Genomic DNA, 17403 nt, shown 5'->3' with positions numbered 1-17403 from the left:
CATAAGAGGGTAGATTCAGTATTTTTGTAAAGTACGCAAGTGATTTAAAAGTGGCACATGAAGGATGGGTAGGGGTTTTGTTTAAGGAAAAGAAATTCAAAAGCAATTACTTTCATTAGAATTCCACAGTCATCCATTTGGCACTGTCTGGAAAGCTCTACTGCTGTTAACGTATATTTACATAGTTCTAAAGCATCTAGTAAAAATTCTGAAAGAAAATGGAGAAAAATTATTACACTAATATTTCAGTGTTTGGAATAATGAAAACAATCTTCCAGTAACGGCCATTCAAAATCCTAAAGTAGGCCACAAAGTAGAGAGCTAAGTTTCCACAAAGCTCTGACTACCCTAAATAATGCAGTTCAACTCTTTTCTTAAGCTCAGCCAAGAAGATCATAGATGGAGAGGCAAGGAATTTCACAACCCCATCAAAGTGACTATCCAGAGTCAGAAACGACATTGTTAATACCTGTAGATATTTTCAAACAGTAATCCCCCTAGAGGATCGATTATAACTGGCTCTTTATAAAATGGAGTGAATGATCTTTTGTCCTTACAGCAACGTCCAATTGTACAGAGACAGCATGTGGGAGACCAGCACGAAACAAAACTGTCTATGTCATAAATCTTGTCACCTGGGCTGCAGATGGTGGCAGCTTGGCAAGCGAGAGCATGTATTTCAGAAGGAAGATGGAGGCCGACAGGTGTTGCCATCGGAACGTCGTTAGCCAACATGTGACAAAGCTTCTGACACGTCAGAAACAGCAATTTACCAGTGTCTGCGTTGCAGTGATACTTAAACAAGTCTCTGCAAGAAAGGATGTGTCGGAAGTTAGAGCATGCAGAGCGAAAGCAAATGCATTTGCCTTTCTTGGATTAATACATGACCACCACCACCATTTAAAATGTCTTTAAGATGTATTTATGGTATCTAAGATGCTTCATCTTCAAACTTATTTGGGACACCATTAACTGTCAGAGTGCAAAGGCAACTTAAATTCAACAGGTTACCCAATGACCTTGTGTTAGTTACTTGCCTTCTATGCTATCACTTTTTTTTTTTTTTTTTTTTTTTTTTTAGAGAGGGAAAGAGAGAATGAGGGGGGAGGGAGGGGCAAAGAGAGAATCTCAAGCAGACTCCATACCCAACACGGAACCTGACACAGGGCTCGATCTCATGACCCTGAGATCACAACCTGAGCCAAAATCAAGAGTCGGACGCTTATTAGACTGAGTCACTCAGGCACCCCGATGCTACCACTTTCTGACCCAGAGATCCAAACTAGGCTCTGAGAGTGAGAAACCAAGAATGACTTCCAGGAAAAGAAAATGTCACTGGCCTGACTCCATCACAAAAGAAGTCAAGGAAGCAAGTGTTCCTTTCAGACAACCCGTGCTTGCGCAGGCTGGGACTCACCTGCACCTTCTCAGTGCTGCTTCCAGATTCCCATGGTTTAAGGCTCTCAAGGTCAACTCGGCCTCCCGCTCTTGTGCAGACACCTGCAGCGCCAGCGCCTGTCTGTACAACTTGGACTCAGCGCTGAGGCTCTTGTCCTCAGTAGCTGCAGGCTCTGCGGCACCCCGGGATTTGTGTTTGGTCTGTGTGACTTCATGAGCTTTGATGTACTGTTCCCGGAGCTCTGCGACCAGTGCACTGTTGCTGTAATCTCCAAAGGACAGGAAGACCTCGAAGTTCTCCTAGCAAGGCAAGCAGGCTACATCTGTTTACTTCGTCTGTTGTTAAAAACCATTGGCAAGGCTCAAACCTCTCCTTATTTCTCCCTCAAAGACCACTCCCTTGTAAATTAAGAATTTAAGACTTTATATTTCAAGTTATGAAAGTCATGATATTATAAAAAGTTTGGAAAATAGGAAAAGCCATTTTAACCCAGGACTTTCTCAGTGTCAGCGCTACTGACACCATTTCTCAGTGTCAGATCATTCTCTGTTGTGGGGGAGCCCTGAAGAGCAGGAGGGACAGATTAAGTATTTGATTTGGGTGATTCCACCCTGGTGGCTCGAAGAACCCAGTTTTGCTCTTTTCTTTAATAACTTCTGGTTGGCCACTAATTCCAGACCTAGAATTTACTTTTCTGACCCAATAAAAAAAATCCCACTGAGGCCCATGGAAGGATACCAAGAAGTAGCGACAGTGAGTCAGAACTTCTTCTTTTCTTAATTTCTACACCCCACATGGGGCTCAAACTCACCACCCTGGAATCAAGAGTCACATGCTCTTCCAAATGAACCACCCAGGCACCCCTAGACCTTCTGTTTTGATGCCACACTTTAGAGCAAGGTTTCTCAATCTTGCCAGATCATTCTTTGTTGTGGGGGCTGTCTGTACATTGTAGCAGCGTCCCTGGCTGCTAGCCACTGGATGCCACCAGCACCTTCCTTGCACTACTTGTGACAATCAAAAATATCTTCAGACAGTGTCCCCTGGGCACAAACACACCTGAGTTGAGAACTGGTTAGCCTAATAAGCAGTGACCATTTGCTTGGTATTTCTTCTGAGTGTCTTTCACCAGCATTTTGTGGCTGCATAGATAATGTCATATATTACCTTCTCCAGTTAACACTATGGCATTTCCCCTTTCTTTATCACTACATAGATTCCACAAATATTATTACTATTTTTTAAAGATTTATTTGAGAGAGCGAGAGAGCACGTGTGAGGCAGAGGAGCAGCGGCAGAGGGAGAGAAGCAGACTCGGCTGGGCATGGAGCCTGACTTAGGGCTCCATCCTACGAGCCTGAGATGATGACCTGAGCCAAAATCAAGAGTCGGTTGCTTAACCAACTGAGTCACCCAGGCGCCCCAGCACAAATATTATTTTTGATCGTTGCATAACTTAATCTATGGTGCAGTATTTGTAAAATGTAAAATTTTCAAACTGATGTTTCTCCCAAAATATTAGTGATCTTTCCCAAAGGGGATGCAACATGTAGAAATACTTATTTATAGAAATAAATACGGGGCGCCTGGGTGGCTCAGTTGGTTAAGCGACTGCCTTCGGCTCAGGTCATGATCCTGGGAGGATCGAGTCCTGCATGGGGCTCCCAGCTCAGCAGGGAGTCTGTTTCTCCCTCTGACCTTCCCCACCTCATGCTCTCTCTCTCTCTCAAATAAATAAATAAAATCTTGAAAAAAAAAAAGAAATACAGTATTTCCTATATTTACTACAGATAGGATTCATTACATGTTGCAGTTCCTGCCTTACTAGGAACCACAGAAATGTTTATGCTTATATAACCTTAGATTATCTCTGGAAAAATACACAAGAAACTGGTGACGGTGGTGTCACCTAATGTGGGAAACTGGATAGCTGGGAGTGTCAGGGTAGAAGGAAGACTTGTTTTTCACTATATATTCTTTTAAACCTTTTTTTTTCATCAAAGAATTATTTCCTTATTGTTTACAACATGCAGTACAGAATTTTAATAAGTTTATTTTTTATTGTGGTAAAATATACATAACATACAACTTACCACGTTAACCATTTTTTAAAACCTTTTGAATTATGTATCATCCATGTATAATCTAGTCAAAGATAAACATAGAAGTGATTAAACCAAGAGGTTTCTCTCTTTTCTTTTTCTTTTTTTTTTTAAAAGATTTTATTTATTTATTTGACTGAGAGAGAGAGAGCACAAGCAGGGGGAGTACTAGGCGGAGGGAAAGGGAGAAGCAGGTGCCTCACAGAGCAGGAGGAGCCCAATGTGGGACTCAATCCCAGGATGCCGGGATCATTAGTTGAGCTGAAGGCAGTTGCCCAACCAACCTGAACCACCCAGAGGCCCAGTGTCTCTTTCTTCAATGTGCATCTTTTCCCAAAGGAATGCAGCTTCTGTGTAGAGTCAATATATTTCATGATTTTTAAAGGATATATATATTTTTTTCCAGTAATCTTATTTTAACCGTTTACTGCTGCTGAGACAGTGCCAAATAGAATAAGCAAGGGTACTGGGGTCAGACAGGTGCGGTTTGAGTAGCGGGTTCAGGTGACCAGCTCACCATGCTCACTGCAGCACTACTCACAATAGCCAAAAAGTAGAAACAACCCAAGGGTCCATCAACAGAGGAATAAACAAAATGTAGTCCATCCATACAGTGAAACATGCCTAAGCCATAAAAAGGAACAAAGCACTGAAACCTGCTACGCTGTGGATGAACCTTGAAAACATCATGCATCCTGAGAGAGGCCAGACACAAAAGGATAAATACTGCATGCTTTCACTTATATAGGAAATACATAGAATAGGCAAATTCAGAGACAGAAAGTGGATTGGAGATTACCAGGGGCTGGAGCAGGGAAGCAGGGAGTTACTGCTTAATGGGTAAAAATGGAAAAAATGCATAAAAAGCAGAGTTTCTGCTGGGGGTGATAAAAAGCAGATAGTGTTGAAGGTCACATAATACTGTGAATGTAATTAATGCCACTGAACTATATATTGAAAAATGGTTAAAATGGCAAATTTCACATTGTTACAACTATGAAAACTTAATTATATACCCAAGCCATTGAATTATATGCTTTATTTATCTTTTTCATGGAGGTTTTTTTTTTTTTTTTTAAGATTTTATTTATTTATTTGAGAGAGAGAGAAAGCAGAGTGAGAGCACAAGCTGGGGGGAGGGGCAGGAGGAGAGGGAGAAGGCTCCCCACTGAGCAGGGAGCCCGATGCAGGACTCAATCCCAGGGCTCCAAGATTATGACCAAAGCCAAAGGCAGACACTTAACCAACTGAGCCACCCAAGTGCCCCCCGTATTATACACGTTAAGTGGATGAATAGTCTGGTATATGAATTATATCCCCATAAGGTTGTTTTTTAAATGACAGAGACAGAGAAAAGGAAAACCATTATGCTGTATTTAAAATTCCCAAAGGCTAGTACTGAAAACTTTAAGGACAGATTAATCACTTACATCAAATTCACTGACTGGTAATTAGTAAAGTAATAACGTTCAATATACCAACATCTTTACCTGTAAGCTGGCAACAACTTTAAATAGTTTCAAGATTTCTTCACATTCATCCTTCTTCTGTAGATTGTCTGTAAATAAATTTTTAAAAGTTACAGCACACATCCAAATTTCCATTATCAGAATTTTTAAAAGCTAAAATTTTTATTGGCTATGGTTTTCTTATCTCAAGTCTTTTCAGAAGCTGAGGTAAAAGAATTTAAGTACAAAAGGAAATCTAATTATCCTTTCTGAAGGTAGGAAAGAGAAATTTATGGGTAATAAGAGAAATGACAGTTTTTCTGAAATAAATTGTAGCTTTTTCCTCCAAGAGCATTTCTTTGCTAATGTTTCACTTAAGATCAAGTTTAAATAGGATTTTGCCTGATCGTGACCAAATGATAACAGAAATATGAGCAGTAAGTACAAGGCACCGAAGAAATCCAGTCTAACCTTAAAAGCTGACTGAAGCATGTACGTTGATAAGCCGATTTTACGCTAGTTTTTATACGAGCAATCAAAAGAATAAAGCAAGGAAGACTTTTCATGAGGAAAAATGGGTGGGATCAATGAAGACAATGAAAGCCAGAAAAACCAGCACGAGGCCTGTCACTGACGCTCCTTTTTGAAAAGGGCAAGCTTCAGAACAAAACCAGGATGAGGGCACAGAGGTACACTCTACCTTTCTGGATGTCGCATAGTATTTTAAGAATGTCTACGGATGTCTTCGCTACGGACATTCTCCAGGCATTGTCCTAAAAAGAAAAATAGAAAATGAAATCTACTTCCTTTATTCGCTACTTTACTAGTACACATACAGACAAATACGTAAAAGCCACAAAATCAGAAATAACAGTAAAAATGGCTGAAAAAATAGAAGGTCCGTGTTAGAGAGAGTCAGGTAGTTGAGAAATGGATCATAATTGAATCACACAGAATCTAAACATGAAAAACACCGGTATGACCGCTTGGATATGTGATTTAGAAATACCGAGAATATGCAAATCCCCCAAATCACCTTTTGGCTACACTATAATTAACAGTCACTTGGGTTCACTTTTTTATTTATTATTTGACAAAACATTTGGCAAAATTCTCTGGAAAAGTTAAAAAGAACTAAAGTTGTTTAAGCTCAGAGAATGAAAGTCTAAGAAATAATCATCATCTTGAAGACTGACAAGGTTAAAACAAACAAACAAAAAGACAAAGAAGGAAAAGCTTTAATTAAAGACAGGGTGTACATGAAACACACAAAGCACTCAAACGTTTCCACTATGGGGTACAGTCTGGGCTGGTGGTTAAGGACGCAGACTCCGGTATCAGGCAGAGTTTAAGTTGGGGTTGTGCTACTTTCTAATAACCTTGCGAAAGTCACTTATCGCAAAATGTTAGTTTCTGAACTTAATCTGTAAAGAGTGACAATAGGAACTATCTCACAATTTGGTTGTAAAGAAGTGGACAATTCATTTAAAGTATTAACCTAAAGCCTCCAGCATAATAAGAGCATAATAAATATTAGATACCCAAATAACCAAACTCACTTCCCTAAAGGTAAAAAATTACTGAGATGGACTGCTGAGACAGGTTGGGGGATATCGAAGGACAAAAAAACCTCAATTATCCTGGATAAAGTAGATATTTGGTTCCTCACCTTTCTAAAGAAGAGAACCGGCACTCCTGAAACTGTTCCATGTCAACGTTCTAAGATTACTTAGATTTCCATGAGTTCTGTGGCTGACATGATTTTTTTTTAAGATTTATTTATTTATTTTAGAGAGAGCATGCAAGTGAGTGGGGGGTGGGGCAGAGGAAGAGAAGCTTCAAGCAGACTCCCCACTGAGCTAGGAACCTGACATGGGGCTTGATCTCAGGATCCATGATGTCATGACCTGGACCAAAACTAACAGTTGGATGCCTAATTGACTGTGTGTGGCTGACATTATTATTGGATAGTAATGACTATATCCCATACAACACGAAACACTGTTTATATTGCAAAGCTTTACGGAAAACTCTTTGTGTACAACAACTACTTAAATTAATCCTTCTGGTTTGTAGATCCTAGATTATTCAGTGGGGGCTCAAGCCATTGCTCCAAGGCAGCCATATGTGGTTCTTTTCTATGTAGTAAATTTACACAGGGATTTTTACATTAGGACATTCTAGCAGTGAGAAGAGAAGATATTCCTATCTGCTTATCTATAATCTTTTCCATCCTGTTGATTACTATCCATAAATATTGGATTTTTCTATATTTCAGTGAAAATCTCACCTCTTTAGAATCATCTGGTTCTTCTTGCAATGCCAACCGTGCCCATATGATCACCCGTTCCGCAGTTTTCTCAGCTTCAGCAGGAGGCAAAGACCTCAACAGAAGGACACAGTCTTCACCCTATAAACAGTGTTTGAAAGAAAGAAAAAACAGCTGGTACTTGTAAAGGACAGTTTAGACGTACCTCTTGCTTTTTTCCATTTAAATGTGAAAAGACAGCATTTTAAAAAATAGAATATGGTTTGATGTTTTAAAAAAACCAATAACTCTGGTTTTGATGACAGCAGACAAAAAAAAATTAAATTCAAATACAACCCTTCGTATTTTGTAATTCTTAAGTATGCTCATGGTTATGGAATTATATCAAAATGAAGACATTTAAAATACAAAAAGAAAATGCACATCCTATTCTGGATTCAAAGGGTCCTACAGTGTATATAAAACACGAGTCTGTTTCATAAACACCAAAGAGTATGAAAGTTCAACAGCTAGTCACAAAATACTTTCAAAGAACCGACAGATATGAAGAACGTGGCCAATCTAACATCCAATATTTTCATCTTGGTATAACTTCCTTTTTCTTTTTTTTTTTTTTTAAGATTTTATTTATTTATTTGAGCCACAGTGAGTGAGAGTGTAAGCAGTGGGAGAGGGAAAGGAAGAAGCAGACTCCTCACTGCTCAGGGAGCCTGATGGGGGACTCGATCCCAAGACCCTGGGATCATGACCTGAGCTGAAGGCAACTCTTAACTGACTGAGCCACCCAGGTGCCCCTTGGTATAACTTTCTTTTGTGTTAATCTATTCGGATAATTTGATTGACTTGAGCTTTTATAGACTCACTTAACAAAGAAACCTAAGAACGGACAATATAGAACTTTCATACCTGGTCTCTATCAATCAGGTCAATAATCCTTAGACTGTAAATTTCATCGTCGGGCAACATATATGCTTGAGCCACCTTCAAAGCATCTTCTAAAGAAGATGGGACATCTTGCTTGAGAATGTATCTGACCACCCTCTGAAACAGAGACAGTATACACATTTCTTCATTATGAAATCTCAGAGAACCCAGAAATCCTTTGTTCATAAAGGCAAAGTACTCATCAAATTAAAATCTAGCAGCAAAAAAACTAAGCTGTGTGAAAAATTAAAACATGATTTGTATTCTGAATTTTATGATAGTCCTGTCTACCTCCCCCCCCCCCAGGTTTATTGGGGTATATAAGTGACAAACACTGCATATATTTAAGGTATACAACGTGATGATTTGATATATTCCTTCAGCTTCTTAATGTACTTGTTATCTTTACTATCCTAATAAACAAGTGAATACCCATTTTCTAATGATTCTATTATTTTTTTAAGTTTTATTTAAGTAATCTCTGCACCCAGTGTAGGGCTTGAACTCATGATCCGAGATCAAGAGTCACACTCTCCACCTACTGAGCCAGCCAGGCACCCCTGAACACCCTACTCACACTCTATCTAACAAAACGATAGTAGTGGAGAACCTAGCTCTGTTAGCCTTTGAGAATATAAAGTCCTCATTACATTTCCCAAGCTGCCCTCAGAATAGAACAGCAGGGTTCAAGACCCTTCAACTACCGCACTTACCATGATTTCTTTGTTTAAGAGGTTTACCTCCCTTACTCCATAGCCTCGTAAAAGTTTTTTCATCTCCATTAGTTTGTAACTTTCCTGCAATAACTTGACTCTAAAAGGAAATTTATTGATATTTTTTAAATGATTTTTTAAAAGATTTTATTTATTCATTTCTTTGAGAGAGAGAGAGAGAGCAAGTGAGCACATGAGGAGGGGAGAGGAGCAGAGGGAGAGGGACACACAGACTCTGTGCTGAGCTCAGAGTCCAACATGGGGCTCGATCCCAGGACCCTGAGATCATGACCTGACCTGAAATCAGTAGTCAGATGCTCAAATGACTGAGCTACCCAGGAGCCCAAGAAATTTGTTGATATTAACATGGACTTTTTTGTTTTTAATGAAATACTAAGGGACATAGTAAAGGGCATAAAGCATAAATGAATGTCAAGTGAAAAGAGGAGGCTTATCCAACACCAACACCACTATCTGGGAGACTGTCATCTTACTTGGGATGGTCCATTTCTAAGTGCTGTTTCACCAGCTGCTCCACAGCTGCGCTCCAGGGAACCACCGCCGCGTACATTATCTTAAGCACAGCATCGAATATGAGCTACAAAGATACACATACACTGACCATGAAGACCCCCTGGACTTATGTTTCATGTAAATTAATGACATTACCGAATCTACAGCAGCAGAGGTCTTACATCTACTGTGTCGTACTCTGAGAATATCACCTCTGACTGCATAAGTATTCGTTTCTTCTGATTCTCACACATGAAGAGCAATTTCATTATTCAGAAAAACTCAGAAAAATATTTTCTCTGCTGAAAGTGAAGTCATATAGTTCTATTCCTTTCTACAGTCTCTAGTCTCTAGTCCCTGTGTTTAAAACTATTTTTCATAATATTATTAATACTTTATAATGGTGACCAGTAACAGTGGGAAGTCACAATAAAAGTGTGTTATACCAGATTAAAAAAATGTGTCCATGTTTGTATAATCATAGAAAAGCCTGGAAATATAGGCACCCAATCATCCATGGTAGTTCTTCTAGGGATGGGAATGAGAAATTTTTTACTTCTTATTTTCTATAATTAAAGAAAATGGAATTATGGGTTTTTTAAATTATTATTCTTTTTCCAAACTTCAAAAATTCTCCTTAACAAATATGCATTGCCTTTGTGATCAGAGAACAAGTTTTAAGAAAAGATGTAATGTTCAAAAGGAAAATCTCTATGGTCACTATTTACTTACATCTGTGTCCGATAAACATCCTATTACCGCCATGGCTTTTGCTTCCCATGCAGTTTCAAAGAGTGATGTGGACTTTGAGCTACATCTTTTCAATAAATCCTAAAAGGGGATAAACATATTTTTTTAATTCAAAACCCTCACTAAAAAAAAAAGGTAAAAACACATATAGATATAGAAAAATAGCTTTTTTATGGATGTGAAAAAAAAACTACTTAGCCATGAATGTTAAACAATGCTCAAAAAACACAAAATTCCAAAGCCTTGGTCTTTAGCTTTATATGGTACAGAAAACTTAAGAAGGAAATATTCTTGAAGAATCTACAAATGAGATGATTGCAGCTTATTAATGTGTACAAAAAACTGCTCACATCTATTGAGCTCATGCTCCTATTATTTCACAACAACCATTTGGAGAAAGTCCTAGTATTGTTCCATTCTGCCTAATGTTACCAGTCAATCAGTAAAAGTTATGCCACATTAACCAATACAATATGCTGCATAAATCCCAATGGTAAAGCATGACATTCCTTATAGGGTTAAATGTTTAAACAATGACACACACAGATGCAAGGGAAAAAGACTCAATCTAAAGTTACCTCTATGTAGAGCAGGAGAAGTTCCTCCTCTTGTAAGCCATGTTCCCGCATGTAAACTCTTATAAACTTCTCTAAGATAGAAGGAATCAGCTCTGGGGCTAACACTTTATCAAACATGCGGAATACAATGGTGGTTGTATTCTCCTGGATGCCAAGAGAAAGGTGACATAGATGCAAGTTCTAGTCATAGAGGCTGTGATTAAAAAATAGTAACACTTCGGCTAAATCTAGACTTTTACCTTCTCGAAATCAGAGAGGGCCAATTTGCAGTTGTATTTCCTATGCAATGTGATCAACTCCTGCAAGTTATTTACCAAAGTCCTTAGCTGACATACTTCCTCTGTGTTTTGATAATCCTTCTAAAACAAAAGTGTGAAAGGGGAAATATACAAAAAAATCAGAATTATTTCAGATAAAATAAAAAATGACCATGATTGTGTACATAAGAGGAAATCTGCACCTAATGCCTTTAAATTTTGTAGAATTTTAATTCGTTAACTAGTACAAATTAACAGATCAGAGTCCATCAGAAATCTAAAAGCAATTTTTTCTCAAAAAAGACAAAAAACAAAAAAAAAACCACCCAGAAAAACTTCAATGTTAGGGACACCTGGATGGCTTAGTCAGTTAAGCATCTGACTCTTGATTTCAGTTCAGGTCATGATCTCAGGGTCCTGGGATCTAGCCCCAAGTTGGGCTCTGCATTCAGCAGGGAGTCTGAAGATTCTCTCCTCCCCCTGCTTGTGCTCTCTAAAATAAATACACAAATCTCCACACACCTGGTGTGGAGCCTGATGCCGGGCTCAATCTCACGACCTTGAGATCAGAACCTGAGCCGAAATCAAGAGTTGGACATTCAAATGACCGAGCCACCCAGGCTCCCCTAAGATTTTATTTTTTAATTAATCTCTACACTTAATGTGGGGCTTGAACCTACACCGTGAGATCAAGAGTCTCACTCTCCACCAACTGAGTTAGCCAGGTGCCCCTGAACGTTAGTGTAATATTTTATACTTAGATACAAAAACATCATTTAGGGGTGCCTGGGTGGCGCAGTCGTTAAGCGTCTGCCTTCGGCTCAGGGCGTGATCCCAGCGTTTTGGGATCAAGTCCCACATCAGGCTCCTCCGCTAGGAGCCTGCTTCTTCCTCTCCCACTCCCCCTGCTTGTGTTCCCTCTCTCGCTGGCTGTCTCTCTCTGTCAAATGAATAAATAAAATCTTAAAAAAAAAACCCATCATTTAGATGGCCCTCAATGTCTGATCTATATAGATCAAGATATAAAGATCAGATATAAAGCTGTAACATTACTTAAACTTTTTTACAAGAAACAGAATTTTCAATATTGATAAAGACAATTAACAGGGAAAAGACAGAGTAGTGTTTTGTTGGTTTTTTTTTAAGATCTTATTTATTTATTTGACAGAGAGCACAAGCAGGGAGAGCGGCAGGCAGAGGGAGAGGGAGAAGCAGGCTTCCTGCCGAGCAAGGAGCCCGACATGGGGCTTGATCGCAGGACCCTGGGATCATGACCTGAGCCAAAGGCAGACATTTAACTTACTGAGTCTCCCAGATGCCCCAAGACAGAGTAGTGTTTCATAGCAAGTGGAAAAAGCTCTTCTGTGGAAAAATATATTATAGGGGTGCCTGGGTCGCTCAGTCAGTTAAGTGTCTGCTTTTGGCTCAGGTCATGATGCCACAGTCCTGGGATCCAGCCCTGTATCAGGCTCCCTGCTCAGTGGAGAGTCTGCTTCAACCTCTCCCTCTGCACCTTCCCCTGCTTGTGATCTTTTTCTCTCTCTCTCTCAAATAAAATCATTAAAAAAAAAAAAGAAAAATGTATTATAATGATCAATATACATTATATAATATATATTGATTATATACATCAACACACTGCTTGAAACATATACAAAAAAATTCCTGTTTAATTTTTAACAGTGTAAAACCAGTAAGTACAATTATTGGCAAGAATCTGCTATATCAGAAAGCAAGAGGAAATTTATTATTTATTTTTAGGCTCTAGAAATTTAAGGAATAGGTGCAATTTCATAATGTATATTATCTTATATAAGGTCCACCTTCTGGTACTTAAGTCCTTAATACTTCTGAGTTGAGATCATACCGGGATGTCTCACATATTAGTTTATAAACTAATTTATGGCACTCCAACAAACTTTTTTAAAATACAAGAATGTACTTTTCTTTTTTTTTTAATATAATGAATGCTTTCTAGTTTTTAGAAACCTAAAGAGAAAAAGAAATTAACTTAAGAAATTTAGAAGCCAAATAATAAATTCAGTTCGTGAACCTCAAATTAACATCAACTATAACGTCAGTATTCCTGAGCTTAGTAATCTTTCTACCACTGCTTTTTTTTTTTTCAGTCAAAAAAGTCCCAGCATTTTTTAAAAAAATTTGATCTTTTAAAAAATTCACTAGTACTTAAGCCATAATGGCTATTGGAATGCCTAAGAAATGCAATCAGAACTGGGAGTGGTTTGCTGGTTTATTTATTTATTTATTTTAAAGATTTTATTTATTTATTTGACAGAGATAGAGACAGCCAGCGAGAGAGGGAACACAAGCAGGGGGAGTGGGAGAGGAAGAAGCAGGCTCATAGCGGAGGAGCCTGATGTGGGGCTCGATCCCATAACGCCGGGATCACGCCCTGAGCCGAAGGCAGACGCTCAACCGCTGTGCCACCCAGGTGCCCCGGTTTGCTGGTTTAAATAAGTCCTTGAAAACTAATCCTAAAGCATTATTAAATTTCATTCCTTTAAAGGACTGTGAAAATCCCAATTCTACTACTGAGGAGTATATTTATATATTGTTTCCTGTTTGTTTGGTTCAATAGAGAAAAACAAAGCATTAAAATAGGTTGAAGTTGTGATAAGAGTATCAGGAAGAAAAAAAGCACATTTTTCTTCTTGTGAATTTTAAAAGTACACAATAAAAGAGGACACAAACAGAAAATTAAAGAAGTGGATGTATTTCTAAGTACATGTACACATATCCTTTAACATAAATTAAATGCTTTATTACTGAAAATTCATTTTCTATATCATACCAAGGAAATCCAATGCCAACAGGACACCAAGACCAATTCATCGGGGTTTTCTGCTGTAAAAAATACCTCGGCCAGTTGAAGTCCATTTTCTGGCCAGTTTGCCTTTAAAGAATAACACAGACCATTAAAAGTAATGTTGTATGCCACTGGGAGTGTTTGAAATGTCTTTTCAATACTAATTATACTGGTATTACCTTATCGGTTAATTCAAGGTTCCTGGCCGCTTGTTCCAACCATTTTGCAAGAATTTTCTGAAACAGACATATCATTTAAAAATAAAATAGCAGATAATCACTGAAATAATTTAAAACCCCCATGATAATCTTTCAACAGAGAGACAAACTGAACTACTTGACATTGGTGCCACTCTTCAGTGATGTAAGGCAAAGGCTAGACTTGAATCATCCAGAGTGGAAATACTGAAGGCAACTCACCTGCCCTTCAGGTACGGCCCTTCTCACAAATGGGATCACATCATTTTTAAGCCACGGACAAAGCTTTTGCAAAGATACTGGTGTAGAAATTGAGTTGAGCAAGTTCTCAAGCATTTTCACATCAAATCTGCTTTCAAAATTTGCCTAAATTACACAGAGTGAGAAATTAAGATCTATCGGGCAGATTTAAAATGACAGCCTCCCAAAAGGGAAAGACTTGTTAGGAAGTCATTTCAAGAAAACTTTACTAACTTAATTATGAGCACTAACGGTGATTTACTCTATACTGATGAGTCGCTGGCAGCCACAAATTCCGAGAACTTTCATGGCAACAAGTACCAACTAATAGATTAGGTGGTAGTGGAACTGGCAGAGGAAGGAAAACTTAAGGAGGTGATAGTACAAATCCTAACAAGCGATGTGTCCATGAATGACATCACACCAAGATACCACTTTTTTTTTTTTTTAAGATTTTATTTATTTATTTGACAGAGATAGAGACAGCCAGCGAGAGAGGGAACACAAGCAGGGGGAGTGGGAGAGGAAGAAGCAGGCTCATAGCAGAGGAGCCTGATGTGGGGCTCGATCCCACAACGCTGGGATCACGCCCTGAGCCGAAGGCGGACGCTTAACCGCTGTGCCACCCAGGCGCCCCAAGATACCACTTTTTGAACCTAACGATACTTGCCAACATTTAAGGAATCAGAGCAGAAGTGCTAATGCACAATCCCTTTACACAGTCTGAGCTGCAATATTTTGAACCTCTCCACCAACACTACTTAGGAAAGTCCATCAATAAATCATTCAGTAACACGTTGCTTTTTTTTTTTTAAGATTTTAAAGTAATCTCTGTGCCCGATGTGGGGCTCGAACCCACAACCCCGAGATCAAGAGTCACATGCTCCACTGACTGAGCCAGCCAGGTGCCCCAAAATGTTGCGTTTTAAGCTAAGTTTAGGAGTTAGACTCTGAATGAGATGAAACACGTTTCTAAGATATCTTCACTTCTAATTTAATATCATCAGGATAATTTTATCAAACATTCCATTTCCCACTCACACCTGACACCCTTCATCCATGTGAAGACAACAGATTCAATCACCTACCCCAGGAGCTATAAAGCCATTAACGACAAAATGCAAAACGGATTACCCGATGTCGAAGCCAAAGGTACTGTGCACAAACAAGGTTTCCTTCTCTTAGCTGTAAAAAGATATCCTTAAGGTCATCTTCATTATTCAGAAATTCAATCCAAGAACTACCACTGCAAAGTCAGAGAGGAAAGAAGTTAGTAGTTAAAAAAAAAAATTAAGGTCATAATGTTACAAGTGGATACCATTAGACATTTTAACCAGTGGTTTGTTTGGGGTTTTTTTCCCTTCAAAGTTAAAAAAAGGATCCAAAGATTATACAGTAAAAAGTAGTTTCCTTCTTATCCCAGACTTGTAGAGCTCCCGTTATCCTCCCTGAAAGTCGCATCTCTTCTTATAGGTCCTTCCTGAGATAATCACTGCATATACAAGCAATTACTTTAAGATTTTTTTTTTTTAAGATTTTATTTATTTATTCGACAGAGATAGAAACAGCCAGAGAGAGAGGGAACACAAGCAGGGGGAGTGGGAGAGGAAGAAGCAGGCTCCCAGCGGAGGAGCCTGATGTGGGGCTCGATCCCATAACGCTGGGATCACGCCCTGAGCTGAAGGCAGACGCTTAACCGCTGTGCCACCCAGGCGCCCCTAAGATTTTTTTAAAAAGATTTTATTTATTTGAGAGAGAGAGAGCAAGTGATAGCAAGAGCTGGGGAAGAGGCAGAGGGAGAAGGACAAGCAGGCTCCCCACTGAGCAGGAAACCCTATGAGGGCTCGATCCCAGGACCCCAAGATCACGACCTGAACTGAAATTAGATACTTTACCAACTGAGCCACCCAGGTGCTCCTATTATTTTAAGTTTTTAAAATGAATGAGGGCTTCCTGGGTGGTTCAGTTGGTTAAGTGTCCAACTCTCAATTTCAGCTCAGGTCATGACCTCGGGGTCCTAGGATTGAGCCCTGAGCCGGGCTCTGCACTCAGTGGGGAGTCCCTCTCCTTCCCTCTCTCTAAAATAAACAAAATAAAATCTTTTGTATATGTGTATATGTATATACATACATGTGTGTGTGTATATATATCTATAGATATATACAGTTCTGTAAGTATCAGTCAATGAGATAAGGTAAGGGGGAAAAATGAGGAAAAATTATCATTATTTGAATATATAATTACACACTTGGAAAAAATTAGATCAACTGAAATATTATATGAATAATAAAGGAATTCAAGGGCATCTGGGTGGCTCAATCAGTTAAGCATTATCTGCCTTTGGCTCAGGTCGTGATCCCACGGTTGGGATCCCATGTTCGGTCCCCTGATCAGCGGGAGTCTGCTTTACCCTCTCCCTCTGCCTCTCCCCCTGCTTGTGCACGCGCTCTCTTTATCTCAAATAAATAAATAAAATTTTTTAAAAAAAGGATTTCAATAAAGTAGCCAGTTAAAAAGTAATCTTAAAAAAATAGCTTTTCATAGCCTTTCAAAAATATGATGGAGAAATGTCCCATTTATAACAGTAGGAAAAATATTTAAGATCTATATAAAGACAACTGAGTAGATATTACTCAGGAACATAAAAAAAGGACAGAATGAGTAGATACGTAACATCCTTAAATAGGAAGATTCAATACTGTAAAGATACTGGTTCTCCCCAAATTGATCTTCAGTTCAGCACACTCCCAATAAAAAAGTAAAAATAAATAAAAATTTTAAATCTAATTAAAAAAGGATTTTTTTAAAAGATTTTATTTATTTATTTGACAGAGATAGAGACAGCCAGTGAGAGAGGGAACACAAGCAGGGGGAGTGGGAGAGGAAGAAGCAGGCCCACAGCGGAGGAGCCTGATGTGGGGCTCGATCCGATAACGCCAGGATCACGCCCTGAGCTGAAGGCAGACGCTTAACCGCTGTGCCACCCAGGCGCCCCAAAAAAGGATTTTTTAAAAAGATTGTATTTATTTATTAGAGAGAGAGTGTACGCATACGAACAGGGGTAAGGGGCAGAGGGAGAGAGAGAATCTCAAGCAGACTCAGCACTGAGCGAGAAGTGTGATGCAGGGCCCAATCTCATGACCCTGAGATCACAACCCAAGCCAAGATCAAGTGTCATACACTTAA

The 17403-nt window shown here is 39.0% G+C and overlaps 1 protein-coding gene across 1 annotated transcript in view; it reads right to left on the bottom strand.

Moving 5' to 3' along the window:
• KNTC1 (kinetochore associated 1) overlaps nucleotides 1-17403 on the bottom strand; it is a 68078-nt gene that overhangs the window by 26719 nt on the left and 23956 nt on the right. Inside the window, exons 21-36 of the mRNA XM_045777917.2 lie at nucleotides 15352-15463; nucleotides 14200-14343; nucleotides 13960-14016; nucleotides 13766-13867; nucleotides 10936-11055; nucleotides 10697-10840; nucleotides 10101-10199; nucleotides 9350-9453; nucleotides 8856-8955; nucleotides 8125-8259; nucleotides 7240-7359; nucleotides 5650-5722; nucleotides 4992-5059; nucleotides 1418-1698; nucleotides 636-808; nucleotides 111-208 (exon numbers count right to left, since the gene is read on the bottom strand). Coding sequence (XP_045633873.1) covers nucleotides 111-208; nucleotides 636-808; nucleotides 1418-1698; nucleotides 4992-5059; nucleotides 5650-5722; nucleotides 7240-7359; nucleotides 8125-8259; nucleotides 8856-8955; nucleotides 9350-9453; nucleotides 10101-10199; nucleotides 10697-10840; nucleotides 10936-11055; nucleotides 13766-13867; nucleotides 13960-14016; nucleotides 14200-14343; nucleotides 15352-15463 — 1930 coding nt within the window. The remainder of the gene's footprint in view (nucleotides 1-110; nucleotides 209-635; nucleotides 809-1417; nucleotides 1699-4991; nucleotides 5060-5649; nucleotides 5723-7239; nucleotides 7360-8124; nucleotides 8260-8855; nucleotides 8956-9349; nucleotides 9454-10100; nucleotides 10200-10696; nucleotides 10841-10935; nucleotides 11056-13765; nucleotides 13868-13959; nucleotides 14017-14199; nucleotides 14344-15351; nucleotides 15464-17403) is intronic.

Source organism: Ursus americanus, chromosome 30 (assembly GCF_024610735.1).
Source record: "Ursus americanus isolate L20-20 chromosome 30, mUrsAme1.1.p, whole genome shotgun sequence".
Taxonomy (NCBI): Eukaryota; Metazoa; Chordata; class Mammalia; order Carnivora; family Ursidae; genus Ursus; species Ursus americanus.
The sequence above is the reverse complement of the archived record's forward strand: the minus strand, read 5'-3'. Positions and strand labels throughout refer to the sequence as shown.